At 39.2% G+C, this 17,259-nt stretch overlaps 1 protein-coding gene across 5 annotated transcripts in view; it reads left to right on the forward strand.

Annotated features, from left to right (window-relative positions):
- Positions 1-17,259, forward strand: part of NRG4 (neuregulin 4) — a 42,362-nt gene that overhangs the window by 15,358 nt on the left and 9,745 nt on the right. For all 5 annotated transcript variants that reach the window (XM_085303228.1, XM_085303231.1, XM_085303232.1 and 2 more), the window contains 2 exons: positions 363-456; positions 14,993-15,142. In XM_085303228.1, coding sequence (XP_085159354.1) covers positions 363-456; positions 14,993-15,142 — 244 coding nt within the window. The remainder of the gene's footprint in view (positions 1-362; positions 457-14,992; positions 15,143-17,259) is intronic.

Raw genomic sequence — 17,259 nt, forward strand, 5'->3', positions numbered from 1 at the left:
GGACACAGACTAACTGCTCCAGGCATCAGAGATGTCCAAGCTGGAAATCTGGAGCTCAGCAAAGCAAAATATACCCCTCAGTGTGGCATTTTACACCCTCAAGTTAAAAACTTGTCTCCTGCCATGGAGCGAGGCAGGAAGCATCTACACTGGACTGACCATAAGGATATATATATTTCCTATATCCTGCTGGCCAGGAAAGCAAGACTGATTCCATATTTGTTCATAGGGTTTTTGGAAGGCACACCTTTTCCTCCTCCTTCCCCACCCCCCAAAAAAGAAGTATAATTTAAGATTTCCTTTTATTGATGAAAGTATGAAAGTCTGTTTTTCTCTGTGTTTGTTTTGGTTTTATTTTTTAGATCATGAAGAACTCTGTGGCACTAGTTATGGATCTTTTTGTCTAAATGGAGGGATTTGTTATATGATTCCTACTGTATCCAGTCCATTCTGCAGGTCAGCAAAACTAGAATTGGTATTTTAATATTCAGCAGCAGCTGTTTAAAAACTTTCTGCATTTTACTTAAGAAATCACTGTTAGAGTATTATATGAAGAAATTCATAATACATATAGCTGTCCCAAATTCATTTATTTATGCTAAGATTATTTATCTGTCTCACAGAGATGGCAATGTTAGAAAAACAAACATGTATATTGGGTGAAAATGGCTGTTTGACAGATATAACTGTACTCAGTTATGTGTGCATTTACGATGATATCTATATTTAGAGCTGTATTTCCTCCCCTCATTACAGTACAGAGAGGAACAAAATACCCTTTGCCTCATGGAGAACAGACTGTAGCAAAGGCATTCAGAAAGGCAAAGTACATTCCCTATTTTTCTTTTAAATGAATTGTATTGCAAAAAATCTTATAACACAAAAATTGCATGACCTGAACAAAATGAGAAGGCACAAAAAGGAATATAATCTTTTCTTGGTGAGAGTGGGAGAGACAACGCACATAATTCAAGACTTATTGTGTCCTTTGAATCTCACTGAAACACTCAGAGGGCAGCTTTAAAGTGACAGCCGAAGTCTACTTGCTAAAGAAATATGAGAACAGCCTATGCAGATACTTCTTACACCATTAGGTTTTTTTTCCCCTTCTGGAGCCCATGTAGCACACTGTGGATAAAGAAATACTTTCTATCTTTTGCGTGTGGATACCTTTCGTGCATAAATACAACCCTATCCTTTTATTCTATTATTTACAAAGACATAAGAAGATACCTGATTACGTTCTCATTTTTTTCTTGGTTTTGCATTTACTAATTCAGAATTACTGTTCATCAAGATAAGTTACGGTTAATGTAATAGATTTACTTAATAGACTAAAAGGCATTCAGAAATCTATTACATACATTTAAGGATAGCACCTTTCTATTCCCTTGGCAACTTCTGTTCTTTTTTTATTTTCTTGTAATATTTTTCGTAGAATCGTAGAATCAGTAAGATTGGAAGGGACCTCTGGAGATCATCTAGTCCAACCTCCCTGCTCAGCAGGGTCACCTAGAACATGGTAGACAGAGTTGCATCCAGGCGGGTCTTGAAGATCTCCAGAGAAGAAGACTCCACCACCTCTCTGGGCAACCTGCTCCAGTGCTCCGTCACTCTCACAGTGAAGAAATTCCCTCTCACGTTCAGGCAGAACTTCCTGTGCTTCAGTTTCTGCCCGTTGCCTCTTGTCCTGTCACACGGGACAACTGAAAAGAGTTTGTCCCCGTCCCCCTGACAGCCTCCCTTCAGGGACTTGTACACACTGATAAGATCCCCCCTCAGTCTTCTCTTCCCCAGGCTGAAGAGGCCCAGCTCTCGCAGCTGTTCCTCATAGGGCAGGTGCTCCAGCCCTCTGATCATCTTCGTAGCCCTACGCTGGACTCCCTCCAGTAGCTCCATGTCTCTCTTGTRCTGGGGAGCCCAGAACTGGACACAGGACTCGAGATGAGGCCTCACCAGGGCTGAGTAGAGGGGCAGCATCACCTCCCTTGACCTGCTGGCAACAGTCTTCCTAACGCACCCGAGGAGACCATTTGCTTTCTTGGCCACAAGGACACATCGCTGGCTCATGGTCAACTCGTCATCTACCAGCACTCCCAGGTCCTTCTCCGCAGAGCTGTTCTCCAGAAGGTCAGCCCCCAGCTTGTACTGGTGCCTACTGGTGCCTGTTTATCCCTAGGTGCAGGACTCTGCACTTGCCCCTGTTGAACCTCAGGAGGTTCCTCTCTGCCCAGCTCTCCAGCCTGTCCAGGCCTCTCTGAATGGCAGCACAGCCCTCAGGTGTGTCAGCCACTCCTCCCAGCTTGGTATCATCAGCAAACTTGCTGAGGAGGCACTCTGTCCCCTCCTCGAGGTCATTGATGAAGAAGTTGAGCAGGATGGGACCCAGTACTGAGCCCTGGGGGATGCCACTAGCCACAGGCCTCCAACTAGACTCCAGGCCACCGGTGACGACCCTCTGAGCTCTGCCTTTCAGCCAGTTCTCAATCCACCTCACCGTCCACTCGTCTAACCCACGCTTCCTGAGCTTTTCTGGGAGGATGTTATGGGAGACAGTGTCAAGAGCCTTGCTGAAGTCAAGGAACACAACGTCCACTGCTCTCCCCTCATCTACCCAGCCAGTCATTCCATTGTAGAAGATTCAGATTGGTCAAGCAGGATTTCCCCTTGGTGAATCCGTGCTGGCTACTCCTCATCACCTTCTTTTCCTCCATATGTCTGGAGATGACATCCAGAGTGAGCTGTTCCATCACCTTTCCAGGGATGGAGGTGAGGCTGACTGGCCTATAGTTGCCTGGGTCCTCCTTCTTGCCCTTCTTGAAGACTGGAGTGACATTGGCTTTCTTCCAGTCCTCAGGCACCTCTCCAGTTCTCCGTGACTTTTCAAAGATGATGGAGAGCGGCCTGGCAACAACATCTGCCAGCTCCCTCAGTACCCGTGGGTGCATCTCACCCGGGCCCATGGATTTGTGCATGTCTAGCCTGCCCAGAAGGTCTCTAATCCTATCCTCCTCAACCAAAGCAAACTCTTCCCTTCTCCAGACTTTCTCCCTCACGTCCGGGCTGCAGGATTCTTGAGGGCTGCCCTTAGCAGTGAAGGCTGAAGCAAAGAAGGCATTCAGCAATTCTGCCTTCTCTGTATCCCTTGTCCCCAGGGCCCCTGCCCCATTCAGGAGCGGGCCCACATTTTCCCTAGCCCTCCTCTTGCTGCTGATGTATTTGAAGAAGCCCTTCCTGTTGTCCTTAACATCCCTTGCAAGACTCAATTCCAACCGGGCCTTAGCCTTCCTCGCAGCATCTCTACAGACTCTGACAGCATTCCTATAATTCTCCCAAGTAGCCTGTCCCCTCTTCCACAGTCTGTGTATTTTCTTCTTCTGTCTGAATTTGGCCAAGAGCTCTTTGCTCACCCATGCAGGTCTCCTGCCCCTTTTGCTGCACTTCTTACTCATAGGGATGCACCGCTCTTGAGCTTGGAGAAAGTGATGTTTGAATACTAGCCAGTAGCCAGCTCTCCTGGACCTCCCTTCCTTCTAGGGCCTAAACCCATCAGATTCCACCAATTAGGTCTCTGAAGAGCCCAAAGTCCGCTCTCCTGAAGTCCAGGGTTGCAATCCTGCTTGTTGCCTTACTTCTTTCCCGTAGGATCCTGAACTCCGCCATCTCATGGTCACTGCAGCCAAGGCTGCCCCCAACCTTCACATCTCTAACCAGTCCATCTCTGTTGGTAAGGACAAGATCCAGCAGGACACCCTTCCTTGTAGGCTCCTGCACCATGTGTGACAAGAAGTTATCATCAATGCATTGCAGGAGTCTCCTGGACTGCTTGTGCCTTGGTGTGTTGTTCTTCCAGCAGATGTCAGGGTGGTTGAAGTCCCCCATGAGAACCAGGGCCTGTGATCTTGAGGCTACTTCCTTATGGTCATAGGATGAAACAGTCAAAGAAAACAATCTTTTAAGAAACTCCCAATTCAAGTAGATCTTTCTGTTGTTTTATTTGGGACAGCTCAATCTAAACATGTGAACTCAAGCAAGTAAACTTACACAGCTGATGAGGGGAGAAAACACAATTTTGTGGTCAGTGCTCATATAAAGATATACAGAGCACATCACTGTCAAAGTGTGTTATCTAATGTCATACCAAGAATTGTATCCAGAGAAGAGGACAGAACTCAAGAGTACTTCATTGTAATTATTTGTTCGAACTGCTAGACCTCAAACTTGTACCTCAGGTATATACTTTTACCTGTACAAGACCTCAAACATTTTACATGATGAAAAACAAAGACTACACTCATGTGCAGAGTAGAAGATGTAGAAAAGTGCAGAGTTTTAAGCAGGAGTTCCTTCTTGATATTAAAATGTTTGCTAGAAAATAGAATGTTTAGACTGAATAGCTTCAGTTATACCTTCCTCATTACACATACTAATACTGATTGAGAAAGGGTACTTAGAAACTATATATTTGATGCAATAGCTGTAAATATAAAGTCACAAATATTAAGAACATTCATTCTTTAGCAACAGAAGCTAATAAGCATAGACAATTTCCACTTTGAAAAGAGCTCTAAATGAAGTCACTTATAATTCAGGTGCTAGAGGATTTTATAATCTGCTGAAGCAGAAAAGTAACATCTTAAGAGCATCTGTTATACTCAGGCAATCTTACTGCATTTAAATTATCTAGTATTTTTCTTGTGTATCTAATGTTTGATTATGAAGTTACATGGATTTAAATAGAAGCATTCTATTTAAGAATGTCCTCATTCCAAGCATGTCCCTTAATCAGTCAGAGAAGAAGGCTAATTATAGATGAGAAAGGTTCTGTTTACACACAGATATCTTAGTAATCAGCAGTGATGTGAATAGAAACAACAGAAAAAAATGCATCATTATTCAGCAGAATTAAAAAAAAAAAATCGGTGCTTTAAAACTTCCTTAAGACTGGCACCATCATCACATACTCGTTCAAAGTTCTTAATACAGGTTACTGCTGGATCCCACCTAAAGCTTCCAAGTGATGCTCAAATGATCACCCTCAGCCAGCAGAAAAATTGGGTCAGAGTTTTAAAATCAAAGGCTGAATCATTGTAATTACAGCATTGAAATGGGACGAGAATAGACTAGTAAAGCTGTAAAAAATAAAATAAAATAAAAATAAAACACGTTTACAGGTGTTGTGCTGAACAGTGCAGATTGATGCAATTTCCTTATTTCTTAAATTACTTCCAATGATGTTGCATCAGCCATTCTTTAGAAATACATTTTTTGGTGGCATGCTGTTATATCAAGGGTCACTGTTTACTTTTGGATATTTTAGTTATTTTTACCCTTCAGAAATGGATGTATGATAGAGATTTAATAGAAACAGAATATTTGTTGACCGTTTCTGCAGATTACCTTTTTAACAGATTTTAAATACAGCTGAGGTATGTTAAAGCATGAAGCTGCTCAACTGCCATCTTCCCATATTCCTTTTCTAATACTGAGTTAATGTCTCAGCAGTAAAAGGTGCACCTGTCACCATATCCAAGGTGAGCTTCAAACACAGGAATGTTCAAATGGATGAGATAAATAAACATGCCACAGAACAGAGAGAGAAAGATGTAAAATCAGGTGCCTCAGGTGCATCATAAAACACGAGGCTGAAAGATGTTTGCCTCAGCATCTGATGTACAACTGTCTCAACCATTAATTACTGGAGTGCAGAATTAAGTTAAGATTTTGTTGTCTGAAGGGAAGTTTCGATATTTCTGGTTTTGTCTTCCACAAAAGATGTGAGAGCGCCTTCTTTCTGTATTTCAGAAAAGATATGGGTGGCCTTTCTTTTTTACTCAACACTTTCAAAACTGAACACAGATAAATCTTACTCTAAGATGTATTGTCAGCACTGATTTTACAAGCCATGAGAATATTTTAAGGTTGCCTGTTATAGAAACTGATATAAAGCTTCAGAAATAGATATTGGGGATAAAGCTAGACGATTTAAATTTGATACCAGAAATAAAGTTCAAAATTTGAATAAGAAAGCAGCAGCAGTAGCACAAGAAGCCAGGAAGTGGCAGTTTCTCAACACACAGTCAACATTTAAGATCCTGGAGCACAACTGTGGTTGATTATTATGTGTCCCAGGATTGGTTTTCAAGCTGGTATGTGCTTGTTCCCAAATTGTCTTAAGTACACAGTATTTTGTAGGTTTTTCCAGAAACACTCATGCAGGTATCTTTGCAATTTAAGACTGAGCTGCAACACCTCTAACATGCACAATAAAGTAGTAACTAGTATACCTATATGCAAATGAAGCCTGAGCATATCATAGCTAAAGAAAGTCAGAAAGGTATTTTCAGACAGTGACTCTTTCCATTAGAAAGTTCTGTTGTCTGAGGGTACAAAAGTAAGGGGATCTTAAGTGGGTGAAAATAAGAGAGAGGATGAAGGGATAACAGAGGCCAACTAGTAAAATGTGTTAACCTGGTATCCTAGGTATGCCAGGGTACAAGCTCCCTGTAAGGCCTTATCTTAAGAGGCAACAGTGGCAGGTAGGGCCTGGCTTTCTTGTTAAGAGAGCTAGAACAAGGAATGGCAAGGATCCACTCTGTTCATTCCTTGAACAGGAGTTAAGTTTTCATATACACATGGATCAGAGGAGCCAAGTTAATCTGCATAGGTTAAAAAGTTACACTCCTGTATTTTCATACACACAGCACTGTATCAAAGCAGCATTCACAAGTCTGTCCCTTTCCTGGTTGATGCTCTTTACCCTAGCCCTCTCCATGTTCATTGTAGGTCCTGACACTGAGATGCCCCGGCTTTACAAACCAAAATGGATTGCTGTCTTTCTTTCCTTACATCAGTACTGATAGCCTTTCCCTGTAATAAGGGGCCTACAGCTCTAGAAGGATGGAAACACAGGCTATAGCTGGAACTGGAAACACTTGTACTGAGTTGTCTGTTAAAAATTGCTCCCTCAGCCCCAACTAGTTCTTTTTTGCAAGCCCCAAGGCTAGATGCACCCAAACATAAGACACTATGTCACATTCACTGTAGGAGCTGTGAAAGTCTGCTGGCTATAGACAGCTTCCCTTAAGCTATTTATCCATAATTTTTTCCTGATAAGTATCTATCTTACATATATGTCAGGTGTTTTTCAGGAGCAACACATTTGTAGAAAAGCTTCATCAGTTAGAAAAGTAGGTTTTGATATTCTGGTCCAAATCTCCATGAAAGGGGAACCAAAGCATGGAAGTTATACAGAAGACAAACCAGGGTTATGAGGACAAAAAGCTATACCAAAGCTTAATCTGAGACGCTCCCTACTTCAACATCTCAGTTTCTGGTCTGTCTTTAGCAGTAGCATTCCCTGCTGAACCAAGCAAGTAGCTTCTTTTGGATTGCAGATGTGGTGAAAAGTACAGATAATATCTGTTGATCCTGCCTTGAGCAAGATTTGGTGAGTGGGTATTCTGATACTGCCAGTGAATTGGTGAATAGTTTCTCTGATGAGGGAAGAAAGTTAAATAGACTTTTGTATTGTAGAACTTCTGAAGTATTTCATTCTTACTAGTTTATACAGTCACTTTAGCTTTCTGAAAAGGAGTTTTCAATTTGTAGACACAAGAGCTTGGCATGATTGCTAGTTCAGGTACAAAACCACACAAATACATCTCCTCTTCTGAGGCCAGTACATGCTGAAGTTAGTGAATGCTCTTCCTTTTGAGGGAGAGATTATATTCTGCAAAGAGCAGTGGGTTCAGGTTGTATTCTGGTTAAGTACTGCAAGAGGAAAAGGCAGGACATAGAAACCTCCTCCATGAAATTCCTGTGTTCAATTAAGGGTATTTCTACTTCCCCTTGACTTTGCTCCTACTGTAATTCAGTCTTTCTTATACTAATCCTATAAATCCTATGTAAATCCTCCACCCCCCCACCTCAGTCTTTGGCTGTTTCTCTAAGATGGATACTTTTTTTCTGTTTTTCAAATAGCTTTTTCAAAGAGGGATATACTCTGTGCTGTAAGTCTTCCAAATGCACACAATGCAAGGAGCCAGTGGAGGGCTTAGCATTCCTCTGGACTATTCCTCTTTCTTTACCTCTGAAACTATGTTTGTCGAGTACCCCAGGCTCTTGGAAAAGATGAAATATCCAGTTAGTATTTTTCAATTTTACCCTAAGCTTGAAAGGCACGAGCAGGAATAAGAATGCATACCTAAAATACAGCCATAAATATCAAGATTTATTTTTAGTGAGGCAAAATGTTATCAGTGTTTGAAAAGTATTTATGAGCCTTACAAGGACAGATAGCGATTGAATAGCATTACCAGCTATTATTTTAAGTCCTGCCATATAAAAACTTAGCTAAGGGAGTTTTGGGGTGAAGATAACCCATTCCCTCAATTTCACTCCAGTAGTAGCATGAATAAGTTTTATTTTACTCCCTATGGATATAAATGCAAATTCAAAGTAGCAGTTTTGAAAATTCTCTGCACACAAAACTTTAAAAGCCACTTAAGGCTTCCAATCAGAACTGTCATTGTTTTTAAAATTTTAAAACCCTATTTATTATTTTTCATACTTACAGGATGTGCTTATAGTGACTGGATTTGGCCAACATTTAAGAGCCTTTTGCACACTGAAGATTATGGCAATTTTTAAGCTATCAGACATGTGACCTGAATTGAATTGGCAATCAGATAACCTCTTTTTTTTTTTTTTTTCTCCTGACTAGAGCTTTGTATTTACATGCCATCTTTTTTCCACCAAGAAGTATCCAGGTTTTTCCTGACTCAAGAAAAACTAAAAATCAAGAGTCTTATTATATAACACTAAGGAATAAGATTCCATGTGCATATTTGAATCAAATCTAGCTACAATTTAAAAGTCTATCAGACTGTATTTGCTTGTGACACCTATCTCAGAGTGTGGAAGAAAATGAGGTCTTCTCTTCTTACCAAAATCAGATAAGCAGTGATCATTTCCACTGTCTCAAACTGTGGCTGCATACAGACTGCAGTAATGCTTTGTTTTAGTGGCGGGCTAATACGCTTATGTTTTAGTTACTGATCAGACATAATGGACCAATATTATTTCAGGCCCACTGGTCATAACCTGGCATCTTATCAGATGCAATTTATTTCCTTCCACCTTGTATTGATGCTGACATAGAATATTAATCAACACAAAACTCCCTATGTTGAAAGATTCTGTGGATTTCTTTATGTGTGTGTGTGTGTGTGTGTGTGTGTGTGTGTGTGTGTGTATATATATTCATTATATGTTTCTTCTATAGCACAGCTTGTGTCTTGAGTTTATGTATGACCTTGTGTCACATGAGATCACCCAGCCCTAAAAACATGTGCATGTGTGTATTTATGCACACAATTTCTGTACAAGCACACATACACATACGTGCCTGCATGCATGTAGAAGAGCAGAAATCTGGATGCCATCCAAAATGAGTATCCAGCCTCACAGATTTACACAAACATTTGAAACCTGTTTTCTTCCAGCTCTGATGGAATTAGAAATTCTAGTTTCTCAGAAGGGGAAAGACCCCCCACACACCCCCTCCTCTTTTTTAAAACCAACTTTGGAATGCCACATGGGAGAATTATTTAAAGCCAGCAGACAGCATGTGCTGAAACAACATGTGCAACAGCAACACCTGGCCTAGTGACCGCAAGATTTGATTAGGGTAATTCCCTCTTAATATAGCTTAGAAACAGGCTTCTGTCTTTTGCAGATATTCATTTAAAGTGCAGGGGCATATTTGCCTGCCACATTGAACAACTGTGAGCGTGTCTTGCTTAAGTTGTGTTCCACTTTTAGGCATCTGTTACAAATATGAGTTGCTACCAAGTTTTAAAGCCTTTAATAGCAAGCCTAACTACCTCTAGGAGAGGCTAGATAGTCTGGATTACATTCACAGCCCACATGCTTATGGGAGGCTAGCTTTCTGTCTTGCCTCAGTCACTGTGTACGCGACTGCACTGAAATTACTAGAGCTCTGCTAATGCAACAAGACAAGTAGATCTTTTGGTTGAGTGCTCCTGCTTATTCTCAACGTCTACTTAGTTTCTTCTCTACTGTTTTCAATAAAGCACTTCAGTAGAAATCTTTCCCTCCCTTGACTATCTGAAGACATTTGCTGCTTTTATATTTAGTATAGCCCTCCACCCATTTTGTACATCTGCATTGATGACTACATAAAAGCTTGTACAAACTAGTATTTCATCATTTCCATTTTCAGAATTGCCCTGACTGTACAATAGTAAACCCTATTGGTAGAATCACATTAGCCATAATTTTGTTTATAGAAGTTAAATGTAACCAAGAGATACCTGACCTCTAGAGAACTCTAGAGACATTATGGACCAGTAACTGTGTAATCCCTAATCAATTCCATTGCACACTATTAACTAGTTACTGTAGAACGGGAAGTCAAAACTTTTAAAAATATTTGTTTAGGCTGCATCCAGGAAAAGTTAATGGGTTCATGCTAGAAGCACTGTCAGCGTCCAGGATGTTAGAGTCGTGAGCACAAGTCTTCTGCTGTAGCTTTGTAGTCACATTGGCTATAGTTTCCCCCTTACAAACACCAGGCTTTTTGGCTCCTTTGCCCTTTGAAGACACATAACTAACCTAAGCATCTGGTTCCGTTTTCCATTTATTAGGAAGCGGCTACAGTCTCAGTGACCTTTTTACTTTATTGTTCATCACATTTTTAATTTTTTCATGGTCTGTAACAGAACAGAAATATTGCTTCCATGACAGCTCAGCCCACAGTAGCACAGTAGTTCTCCAACCCTAGCTTTTTAACCTTAATCCTGGCTATGCAACACTTCTGTTTAGGAAGGCTGTCTCTTCTTCCTTCTGCTTCACTTTTTTCCTTTAGTCCACTGACTTCCTTCTCCATACACTCATATTCTAAAACTTTTCCATATGCTTTAGTTTGATGCCAAAACCTATTTATTTCTTCCTTCTCCTATCATTTTAGCCTCTTATTCTACAGTTTTCATTGGTATTCAAGAGTACTTGTATGAATTCCATATTCCATTTTCTATTCCTGTTTTTCTATTCAGCTCTGTAAAGCATTTCTCTCTCTCTTGGTAGAGAACAATGCAGCACTCAAACTACATTTCTATTCTTAAAATAGTCTACAATAGTCTACAAGTATTTCAGACATAGGCCACTGAAATGCCACTATACTTACAGTTAATATCTGAAACATTATCTTGAGCAATCAGAGCACAGTCTGCTACTCTTCCCTGTCCCAGCAGTCAGATGTAGCAACTTTGGAAGTCTCATGTTGTCCTTAATAAGGAGTGAGTGTTCGATCAGTAACACAATTTTAAAATGTGGTGATAATTATACCCATGTTTTCCAACAAATTGTCTAAATCCTCCATCTTATTTTCAAAGGCAAAGAATTAAGAGAAATTGCAGTAATTCTCTGTGCAGTAGTTTAGACTAGTTGTACTGACACAGTAATCCAAAAACTACAGAAAGTGGTTCTGGGAGCCATATCAAGCATACATGGTAGTACGCTTCGTGGTCCATTGGTCTGGTTTAGCTACGCTAGAGATCTCTCCTTTGATAGTTCCTCCCCATGTGCTTATTGTTCCTAATCTGAAATCATACCTTTTAGCAGCCAAGAGCAGTTGAGAACTTTGTTACAGAGTTCAGCCCATTTTCCCCAGCTGGAGCTGGACAGACTATTATGACTTTAGTGCCAGAAATAGCAAGAAGAAGCAAGATCCTTACTAATACAAAGAGATAGAAATAAATTTGCATACATAAAGATATATAGAGAATGCACTGGTTGGATGAAATGCCTTCCATTTTCTGTGATTCAGTGAACTCCTTAAAAGAACTTATCAGAATGAGTGAAAAATGTAAAACAAATGAAGATTAGTTTAGCTTCTACCTACATATTTTTTTTATTGAATATGAATTACTAAGTAAGTCAGTMATTTTACTTATGTTTATAGTAAAATACTATATTTGCTGTGATAAATTCAAGTTTAGGTCCACAGAGTACAGTGTAGGATACAAGTCTTTTCMATAGTAAGGTAAGCCTAGGAGTTGTGTCCAGTAGACACCCTACCCTATGCTGTGACTTTCTAAGGGAGCTACGTGCTCTTCAACCCCTTCACTTTACAAATAAATCTAGCTCTGAATGGAAATTGACTCTATATTTAAGTATAACATGTAAGGAGCAAATGAAGTCTCAAGTTTCACTGGCACGTTTGCAGAATATATAATGGTATCATTTGAATTACTGGTCTCATTAAAAGTAGAATTTGGGCTTTTTCTTCCTTACATAATCTATCATAGTTGAGATTTTACACTGATTCCTTATGAATGGCCCATTAAAATGAATCGTAATTCAAGTGAGAGAACAAGAACATGCAGGACATAATCAGCAAGTCTAAGATGAATTTTAAGTCTACTTTGACATTTTTACTAGAAGTTTTTTGTAAATGCATTACTGAGGAATTACTTGTATACTTCCTGAAATCAGTTCTCCCTTCACAAGCCTACATTCAGTTGAAAGCAGAGTGATAAAATGCAAACACATTGACAGGACAGTATAAGTTAGAGCATCATCACCCAATATCTATGCCTAAGAATCCAAATTCTGTCTCTTTCATGAATGTGCTTCAATTGAATATATGCAATGGAAATAAAAGAGTATTTATGCAATAGTATAATAATTAACAGAAAAAGAAACAGATCTTTCTATATCTTTTCACTTCTTATACCCCATATAGCATACTTTATCTGTCGAAGACACTGGTTCCAATGAGAATATTTTGATACTTTGATTGGTAACTTAATAGTTTGTCCCTTGACGGAACAATCAACGTAGCAGATTTTTAACATGGAACTTTTTGACCTTTAAGTGAATATTGGTATTAAATGGTATTATTGCTACCATGCTAAAATTAGTTATAAATGCCTGTGTACATAGGAAAGTCTGTGATCTATCCCTATCTCCAGATAGTCAAGTCCAAGACTAGGCTGCTGGTTTAGATCTTCTTAGGAGGTCTGAACACAGAACGTGGAACAGAGGAGGTGTTTGCAAGTTTGGTATGGAGAAATTAGGTTTCATAGTAAAAGTGATGATTTATTCTGTTTATCTTCAATATTGACATTCCTCACTAATTAAATCTCTAAAATGGTGCTTTTGTTGTTCAGTAGTCATTCTCAACCTAAAATATAAAGCAACTTTCTCCATTTAGTTGGAATTCTAATTAATAGCTATCATTTAATGAGGACTCCTACATAGCATAACACAGTTTTAGGCCCTATTCTCTCGTGTGCCCGAATGTTTGCCTTTGAACTGTTGGGGCCATCACTGCAGCCACCAGAACTAATGGATTTACTACACAATGTGGCCTTGTCAGAGGGCTCAATCATCATCCAGCTCTAGGTAACTGCATACCTGAAACTTTGCGCTCTCAGGCAAATCAGAATCTCCTTCATGGAAAAGGTAGTTCTTTCTCTGTAAGATATGTCCAAGTTGAGAGCTTTGTAAAACAATAGCGTGCGTCCTATGACAACACTGACACATGCACCCAGTGTTTCCACTGTAGATGTGCACAATTTATGCATGACAAACCCTTTTGCTGACTCAAGCTATCTGTTCAACTTACAAGACCTTCTTGGTGTAATTATTATTTTTCTCTTCCTCCCTTTAACAACAAGCAGTAAGGGATCTTCCTTGTCTCTCACTTTCAACTCCTGAACTAAGTTTAGGCATAATTATCTGAATGTCTTTAAGCAGGATGTTGTCTTGCCCTGAGGGCTCTCTTTCAACCTACAAACCTGGAAAATTTTTTCACAGCATCCTAGTTGCCTTAGGTAGATTATTTACAGTCTCATCTCCAAGAGTAGCTCTGGCAATGGCTAGTCCAGCTAATAAAAACATTTTTTTAAAAAAACACACACCATCAACATTTATCTCTAGACTATGGTCACATCATTGTGCTTTGTACCTCTGGTTTTACTTCTGTTGGTATTCGTTTATAGACATCAGGCTACTAGTCACACACTGGTTCAGTCTGGACTGGATCAATCTTACCAACAACTTAGTTTGCTGATTCAAATTGCTTTGTCACTAGCTTGTTCTGGAAATTCTAGCAGTCTTAATAGCTTCCTGTTGCTGCTTCTTGAAGACCTAGCTGCTGTGTACCGGTATATGCAAACACCTAAATAGGTATATGTATCCAAGACATTTTTTCCCCACTGCCTACAATACTGAATGCAGTGACAATTTTTGCTTCCTCCACATCTTATGATGTACTGTGAATCCTTCCTTTAGGAGAAACTTTCAGAAGTGTCACCTTAGCTTTCACCTAAGATGGGCATAGTAGGGAAGCCTTTTAGCTAAGTCTGTCTAGACAAGGCCTTTCACGAGCACATGATATGCTTTGGAATGAGTTATTTCACCACAAACCACCAGGATAACTGCCTTTGCAATTTGTTAAGTGTTTTATGTGCACCATGTGTCAATGAATTCCTATTTCCTTCATCTATTATAAATGACAGTACTAGCTCTTTATGAGTAAAGGTAAAAAGCTACAGGAAAGGAGGAAAAGAAAGCATGACTCTTATGTTTGAGATGAAAGCCTGTGAGATGAGGCAGCCAACACCAAAAAGGTGGATTTAATTAAAAATCCTATGGAGGAGGCAGATTTAATGGTGAAATACATCATGTACATTGCTAATCCAGTCACTATATTAAAGAGAGAGATAGTTTAACATATAAGAGCATGGATCAGAATATGAAATTAAATAGGAACATTCCCAATGCCCTTTGCTCCAGAAATACGATGCAAATTCTGTAAGAAAACTTGTTGTGAAGCAAATACAAATTTGAATTATACTATCACAAGAAGTTCTCCTCTCCCCACTTAAAACCAAAAGAAGCCTATGCTTTTCATATTAGATGACAAAGTACAGTCTAATCCATATAAACCTTGGTTTCCCAGGTGTATTGAGAATTACACAGGAGCCCGTTGTGAGGAGGTTTTGCTGCCCAGCATCAAATCACAAACAAAAGGTGACCTGTTTGCAGTTTTCTTGGCTTCAGTTGTTCTTCTAGGAGTTCTTGCAATTGGAACATTCTACTTCCTTTGCAGGTAAAAGTGCTTCAGAGTGCTGAAGCTATTCAATCAAGTAGAAATTTCTTCTGGTAATCATGTACTAATTATTTGAATATAAAACTATGCAATGAATTATCCATAAGGTTTGTGTGGTTACTCAGCATAATTAATGTGGATTTCTCAACTTGTTGCCTGCAATATTTTACTTCCTGGCTTGTAGTTTTCTAAATATCTTTTCTAAGCTGCTACTTACAGTTGCTTTGTAACAAAAAAATTATATATATATAGATGTATATATTTTACACACATATACATCTATCTATATATATACACACACACACATATATAAACACCACACCAATTTCTGAGATTTTTACAGTATACCTGGCTTTAGGCTAATGCTTTAAAATGTTAACTTTAAGGATGGAAAAGTAGAAGCAAATTAGTGATTGGAAAACAAAATCTGTTCCATGAAATTGTACTGACAGCCAAATCATGTGGGTGTCATTAGCTCCCAAGTCCTTTATAGCTCCTGGTTTGAAAGGAAAGACTTTAAAAAGAATCAAATTCCATAAACATGATTCCCACGTAAGTAACTAACAATTATAAGAAATCCAAGGGCTGATTAATGTATCCAGGATGATCCAGGCTACTATTTTCAGGGGTATGAGAATGTCAGTGCTAGTCAGAAAGTGCCACAGTTCAGTTTTGCAAGCATTTTAGGGCTTCAAATGGAAATACATAAACAGTTACTGGGATTAAGACAACCAATTAATCTATTTGTTGCTGCAGCTTTTTTAAAGCCAGAAATTGGTACAATTAATGCTACCCAGCATCTCCACCAGGAGAATTTCCTTGCATAGCTATACCGTAGAAGTTACAGAACTGCAACAGGCTCTTAGTACAGTATTATAGAAGAATATTGTTTACACTCAAACATTGACTTTTTTACAAAAGATTATTGCTAGACTCTTAGATAGCCAGCTCAAACCTTGTGAGATCTTAAGGAGATCAAGCAGAACTCATTAGCACATTGTTAATATTGCTGTTTTGGTTTATTCGCTGTATTTGTGTAGACAAGTCGACCTCCTATGTCCTGTCTTATTTTTGGATTACAGTACTTTTTGCAAGAGTTTATATTCTCATAATACTGTTAACATGTTACAAGACCACTTAGTAGCCCCTCTGATTATTAACCATCGCAGATTTACAGCCTCCTCCTGTTACAGATGACAGCTCCTTTGCTCTCAGAGTACTCCCTCACTGCATTTCTCCTTGGTTACGATAACCTATGCTTCTTGCAATTCTCTGTTCTTCACTCTGCCATAACCACATTGCCAACTCAACCTTTCCTGATCAATGTCTTTCAACAAGTGACCTTTGAAATAGCCAGTCTGGTTTTACTTTGGCTGCTGTCATGGAAACCAACTGAATGCTCATTTTTCCCCATACTGGAACATAGTTAGAAGAGAGCAAGAACATTTGATAAAAAAAATATTTTGTTTCAAAAAAGTTGTTGTAGAGGGTACTCTAGCCTTTGTAAAGTCTTTTTAATTAAGTTAATCCTGTTTATCAGCAGTGCAGCCCAGAACAGTTGTTAACAAGACAACACTTACAGATTACTATGAAGTTACTGGAATATAATACAGTCTTAACTAAATTGAAAGAGTTTATACAAAGCTCTTAAAACTGTATTTCTTTAGAGGTAAAGCTTGTCTCTGAGAAGAGAAGAAAAAAAATGTGAAGAGGAGAAAACAACAGAGTAATCTATTACAAGATCCCTTTCATCTTGCATACAGTAAGATTAGGGTAAGGCTGGAGAGAGTCTCCAGAGTTTTACTGAGAGACAGCCTCACACAGAAAAGTATAGAAGCTTAGAATAATAGCAATTACAGGCTTGTGCAAGTTTTCTACTGCACAGTTGGAAGGTGAACCTCAAACTACTTCCTTATAGGAGGTCAGTTTACTCAAACTTTGTGTAACTGGCAGAACAAGTTGTGAGCCTTTATACTAGAAAAATAAAAGGGCAGCAACTTGATCTTAGCATAGCCACCCTTGAATCTAGCTTACATACCACACTAGCTTAGGAGATCTCATAATGCAATAATTAATTTGTCTAGTCATAAAGAAAATAACTATCTAAAAACTAACTT

Source organism: Rhea americana, unplaced genomic scaffold, assembly GCF_003343005.1.
Source record: "Rhea americana isolate MKP2758 unplaced genomic scaffold, rheAme1 scaffold_2, whole genome shotgun sequence".
Taxonomy (NCBI): Eukaryota; Metazoa; Chordata; class Aves; order Rheiformes; family Rheidae; genus Rhea; species Rhea americana.